The sequence below is a fragment of the Myotis lucifugus genome, unplaced genomic scaffold (assembly GCF_000147115.1).
Source record: "Myotis lucifugus unplaced genomic scaffold, Myoluc2.0 scaffold_21, whole genome shotgun sequence".
Taxonomy (NCBI): domain Eukaryota; kingdom Metazoa; phylum Chordata; class Mammalia; order Chiroptera; family Vespertilionidae; genus Myotis; species Myotis lucifugus.
Genome location: NW_005871069.1, coordinates 2357777 through 2363811, shown reverse-complemented (window position 1 = coordinate 2363811; position 6035 = coordinate 2357777). Strand labels below are relative to the sequence as shown.

The window sequence follows — 6035 nt, the reverse complement described above, 5'->3', positions numbered from 1 at the left end:
GTGCCCAGGAGTCCGAACTGGTCTCTCTATGGGATTTCAAGACCAGACTATTCCCGCCTGGAGCGTGGTAGGTTGCAGGGTGTGAACGCATGAGTCAGCCCCTGCGGGGTCCCACCCCAGCAGCATGGCCGCCCCCAGGATCTCCCCTTCAGAGCCCTTTTCCTGGGGAAGGCCTGGGGCGTGCTGGGGGTCTCGCACCATCGGCGGAGGCGTAGCGAGATGAAGCTGCGGTCGGCAGGGGGCGCTCGGAGCCCGAGCAGGGCCCAGTGTGGGTGTCGAGAGTGACGGGCGGACTCGCGACCCCAGAGGTCTGGGACAGGCCAGGAACCTGCGCCCCCATCCCCGGGCGGTGGAGCGGCCTCGGGACTTCCCACACCTCCCCTTCTCTGCCCTGAGCTCGCAGGGAAGAAGCAGGAAGCCTGTGGAGGGCGGAAGGGGCCTCGGCCACCGGGCTACCGCTTCCAGCTGCCAGCGCACCGAGGACAAACCGCCCTCCGGGGAGACCTGTTGCACGGAGCCAGTTTGCCGACCTTGTCCCGGTCCTGAGCGGTGCAAACCGCTGGCTCCCACGAAGGTGCGGCTGTCCCACACCAGGCCCGGGCGCCGCACCTTACGCACACGGGCTCAGCCGCGCGGCCGGGTCCGGTGACGCCCCGGGGTGGGATGCGGGACTTCGGGAGGAGCATCCCAGAGCTCAGGTTCCCCGGGCGCGAAGAGGGGCCAGGTCGTCGAGGCTCAAGCTCAGCGAAGGTCGCTCTGGGGTGGGAGAAAGGGCCGGCGGCAGCTCCGGCGTGCGGGTCAGGTGAGAGGCGAGACTGGAACCCGGGGAAGCGCCCACCGCCGGCAGGCACGGGCCCAGCAACCAGCAAGGTGCAGCCGGCCTCATCCCGCCGGCGGTTCCGAACTGCCGGTGGGTCTGTCCGCTGATCGGAGCTAACACGCCTTAGCCACGGCGCTTCTGTGCCGGAGCGTGCGCTTTCTGCCCCCGTCCAGGGAAGGCGCGTCGGCCCCTCTGTTCTCGACAGCCCACACCGCCCGCACCCGCAGCCTCTGCTCCGCACCGGCAGCCTCTGCGCCGCGCTAGCAGCCTCTGCGGCTTGAGGACGGCCGGGCCCCGCGCGGCGTGTGACCCAAAGGAATCCAAGTCCCGAAGGTGGGAGGCGGCAGCGCCTCTACCTTTCAAGGCCCCGGCTTTCGGCTGCGGCCCGAGTCAGCCCGAGACCTGGGTGGGAATAAACCGCGGCGCGCGTGAGCACACACGCACACAAGTAATCCGTTCCGATCACCCCGCCCCTTTATACAAATTGTACGCTTGTCCCCGGTTGTTAATGACAAGAGACAGTTCGGATCGCCTTCTACTGATGCCTGTATAAAGAAAGTCCGTCTTTCTAGCCCAGCACCAAAATTAAAGATTTACTTCTCGCAAGCCCCGTGGCCCTTTCTAGCTACTCAGCTCGGCTCTGACCCCCAGGAAAGCTCCGGGAGCCTGGGCTTTCCTGCGGAGTCAACAGGTGGGCCGACCCCAGGGGATAACCACGAGCAGATGTTGGCACATTCTCTCCCTCGTAAGTGACTAGCGGGACGGCCCGCGTCGGGGACTTGGGGGATGACATTAATTAATCCCATCTTATAAACTTCCCGGGGAGGGTTCCCTGCGAGGCCAACTACCCAACTGGTTAAATCATGGAGACAGGCAACGTGGATCACTTTGTCTTTAAAACATAATAAAAAATAAACGTTCTTTTTATTTATTGTAGAAATTATTTTTCTGCGAAGGAGGGGGCTGAATCAGAGGGACTGCCGCCACAAAACCTCTACTCAGAAACCCCCAACTAGGAGAGAAGAAGGAAATCCACCCCGGACGGGGTCACCCAGACGTTTGCTCCTGCCTCCTGCCTTCGCTGGAGTCACGCTGATGACAAACGCTACCTCCCAGGCTGACAGCTTGATAACGAAGAACGGCTATTGGCCCCAGGATGTGCTCCCCTACCCCTGGGCTTCTGGTCCGCATAAATGAGGCCGCAGGGGGAACTGGGACACTTCTCTGAAAAGCTCAAACACAACCCCAAACGGACTGGCTCCACTTGTCTGTGATTTCAGTCTAGTGAGGAGTTTTCGAGTCGCATTGTCCTGGCAATTGCCTCAATCTTCCACTTCCTCTCGGGCAGGAAAGGAGATGCTAGACGGCTGTGGACTCACAGCCTCCTCCTGGGCGTGCAGAGCCCCCAGAGCTCGCTGCACCATCTGGAGTTGGAGAAGCCCTTCCCTCATCTTCTGTGCCTGCGGTTCCTTTTCCCGGAGCTCCTGAGTCAAGGGCCTCTCTCCCCAAGGCGGCACCAGCGCGTCCTAGACGCCCCCGCCCCCGGGCTGGCTTCTTGGGCACAACTCAGAGCCCAGAGTGCGCCGAAGCCGGCCGCGGGCGGCGGGAAGGGGGTCTGGGCACACCAGGGGGGCGATTTGGCCGGCGGGGCTGAGGGACACGCCGGGAAAGTTCCCGAGGGGTCTGTGCACTCTGGACTGGGCTAACGCCCCAGACGAGTCATTTCCTGGACTGCCCCCCACCCTCCTTCTGCTCTCTACTTGACTGGAAAAGAAAAGGAGCCGACCTGCTTAGGGCACCATCTCCACCCCGCTCCCTGTTACACCCCTCCCCCCCCCCCACACACACACACTGAGTCCACCAAGTTCCCCAATCCGGGCAGTCCTGGCGTGCTCAACATGTCCCCCTCCTTGTGTTTTTCTGCTGTAGGGGCCCTGGAAAGCCTTGTCTTAAATATCGCTGTGACGTCACGCCCCTCCTCACAGCAAAGAACCCTACGTTGGGCCCCTGGGATTGTAACCCTGCCAGGCCGGTCAGGGAGGGAATGGGGGTCCGGGATTGGCCAAGCGACAGTCCCACCGAACATCTATTACGGCTGTCGCCTGCGGGGCATTTCTGCCAGTGAAGTCAAGGGTTGTGGGGGAAACGAGTTACTGAACTAAGTCGTGGAGTAGGAAAAAGAGGCCCCAAAAACTTTAACCTGGAAATAAAAATTTTAGCTCATACCCCCCAAAACTTTATATCCGCGCCTTAATGTTCAGACAACGCCTCTAGCAACAATAATTACTTGAAATACAATCAAACCGTTTACTGGAGTTTTGCTTCCGAGTAAGCTTATAAATACAAATGCAAATATCTTTTCCTGGCGAATGTCCAGATCTAAACCAGTGGAAAGTTGATCTTTATAAAATTGCACCCCTCTATTTTTTTTTCCGCATGCCAGAGACTAATTTCACAACTGCAACTTTTATATCTGAAGCAGGGAGCCCAGAACCCCACTGCTATTCGATTTGCAATTTACATAACAGGCTGTTTACCCTTCCCCGCTCTGGGAGAGAAGGAGGGGAGATACTGCAGAGCATGACTGTCTATTGCAAAACCTGGCCCTTAGGCATTTCCCACATTCGGAAAATGAGCGAGTCGCTGTCGCTGTTTGTCCCTGAACACCGCAAGCACTGGAAAAGTATTTTAAAGCCCAAATTCACCAAATGCTGAGGTGTTTAGGGAGAACACTTACTTAACTGGCCTCCACGCTGAGGACAGAGAGCCCCATACAGACCCCGCCAAAGGAGCTAAGCCAGGGTATAGGGCTGGGGTTGGTCACGAATTCAGTTTACAAGTCTGGGGGTTTCTCCTCCCTTATTCTCTCCGCAAGTGTTTAGGAATCACCAAGTACTGAGCCTCCTGCTGGTAAATCAAGTGTTTCTTCCAACCCGTCAGCAACTCGGCCTTGCGAACACCCTGGAAAAGTAGTTTAAGTGGCCCAAATTGCAAAGCAGGTCAGGAGGCAGTGGCCTCAGGAATCGGAATTTCTGGGCAACCTCCTCCAGGCCTCTTCTAGAAGTAGCAGGTCCTCCTCTTCTCTCCACTAACCGTCCATTATGAAATACAATATATATTGTTTAATGTTCAAGAGACACGGAGCTGTGCCTGCTACTCAAGTCAGCACGCTTGGCATCAAACAACCGAAGCTGCAATTAGAAATCTTGTGCAGAGGAAGCTGAGATTCCAGCCGGGAGGCCAAAAGGGACTCCCAGCACGTCCTTACAGTTAAAAATGGTCAGAAACCGGGGGAGTGGAGCTGTAGCGTCTTCAGTTTCCTACACTCGCCAGTTTCTCCAGCTTCTCGTCAGGGATCCAGTTAGTGCTCAGTCTCCAGGAGGGCCTTTTCTAGGGTTGCCCAAAGACAGAATCGCGCTGCCGGCAGAGGAAGGCCCATGTCTTTCCTGCCCCTTCGTTCCTTTCCCTCTCAGTTCTCTCTTCCCATTCCATCCCACTCAGCAGAAACCTCGCATCCCAGACGTGTGCACAGGATGCGCCTTCTGTGCTATCCCCCCGGAATCCTTGAGCCTCCCTGCGGGGGCGATTCTGAGCATTCCTCCCAAACATCCGTTATCTCTGCGAGCCCGCAGCCCCGCGCGTGTGCAGATGGAGACTGGACCCGGACGCGTTAAGTTCTTGGATTTATTTATTTGCTCCTTGTTAATACACTTGCTAATGTCACTGAGCCCGCAGCCTGATGACCCCTCCACTGAGCTGGGCAGGGCAAGAGAGGATGGCGCGCTGCGAACCAGAGGGACCCCGCACGCTCCCCGAAAGGCAGCGCTGGGAAGCCTTCTGGCTTCAGCAGCCCGCAAGCGCCCTCGGGCAGCCAAAGGTTCTAGGGGGCCGAGGAGCAGGGCGTCCCGCAATGGGGCGGCCACAGCATGACTGGGTGAGCCACCGCCGGAAGCTCCCGGCAAAGCCCCCTTTCCTCCTATTTGTACTGGGGAGGGGTCACGGGGACGGCGAGGTGGGGTCGACAACTCCTTCCCCACCAGGCACAGAGCACGACTGTGACCGAGCCCATACAACTCTGTAACCCAGCTCAGGACAGAAGCTCCAGGTGGGGAAAACTGGAGACGCCTGTGAACTCAGTGAGTTCACCGGGCGATCGGGAGAGGAGGAAAGGGGGAGAGAGGAGAGGTGAGGGGGGAAAGTAGGAGGGGCCGGAAAATCCCGAAGCTGGAGCCGGCCAGGTCGGCCAAGAAATGAGAGACAGCCAGCGCGAGTTGGAACTCCAGGACTCGGCGGTGACATCTGTGAGCAGTGGACGGAGGAAGGGTCTGTGTGGGGCCCAAGAGGGCTCAGGAAATCTGCGAAAACAATGGACGTCCGTGCGGAGGGCCGGGGTTGACAGACAGTGCCCGGCGCCCGGCGGCGGAGGGGTGCGAGCGCAGGCCGGACGCGGGCAAGGACTTGGGCTCGGGACCCCGCCGGCCGGCGTGCGTGTGGTCAGCGCGGCGGTCCTCCCGCGGCCCCGCGCGGCCCGGCGGGGCTCGGCCTCCCGCTCACTCAGAGGCGGTTCTCGGCCCCCATTGGCTGCTGCTGCAGCAGGAGGGCGGGGCTCCGCTGCCCGGAAAAAATGTAACTGCGTAAAAAAGTCCTCGCCTGGGTGACGGATGCTCAAAAGTTCAGAAGTTTTCCAATGCTTCCTTAAGCGGCCCGCGCGCGAGAGACTGAAAAAAAAAGGTGACGCGGGGCCCGGGAAGGCGGCCGGCGCGCGGCCCCCCGCCCTGGTGATTTGGCCGCCTTCGCCGGCGGCTGGGGCAGTCTCCTGGAAGGAGCAGGCGGTGTGGCGAGAAGGGCGCCTTCTTGTTTTTTCAGTTTTGGCTCTTTTTTCCGTTCTCGCCTGGAAGTGGCTCCGCGAGTTCCTTCAAGGCCGTTTGCCGCGTCCTGGTCCGGCCCTCTCCCCTAGCACCGACCCTCCTCCGCGGCCGGCGCCGGCCCTGCAGTGGCTGGAGGCGCCCCGGGAGCCCGAGCGAGCGCAGGGAGAGGCCGCGCGCAGTTGGCGGCTCGGGGAGGCGGCGGCGGCCCGACACCAGCTCCGCGAGGCCCGGACTCGGACTGGGCGGCCGGGCGCGGCGGGCGCGATCTTAAGCAAGTTGGGGGCTGCCGGCCGCGCGGGGCGACGGCCAAGCGGGGACATGCAGGCGCGCTACTCCGTGTCCAGCCC

At 60.4% G+C, this 6035-nt stretch overlaps 1 protein-coding gene across 1 annotated transcript in view; it reads left to right on the top strand.

Moving 5' to 3' along the window:
* The first annotated feature begins 663 nt into the window (after positions 1-663).
* Positions 664-6035, top strand: part of FOXC1 (forkhead box C1) — an 8894-nt gene continuing 3522 nt past the window's right edge. The window contains exons 1-3 of the mRNA XM_014453211.1: positions 664-910; positions 1048-1153; positions 5778-6012. Coding sequence (XP_014308697.1) covers positions 664-910; positions 1048-1153; positions 5778-6012 — 588 coding nt within the window. The remainder of the gene's footprint in view (positions 911-1047; positions 1154-5777; positions 6013-6035) is intronic.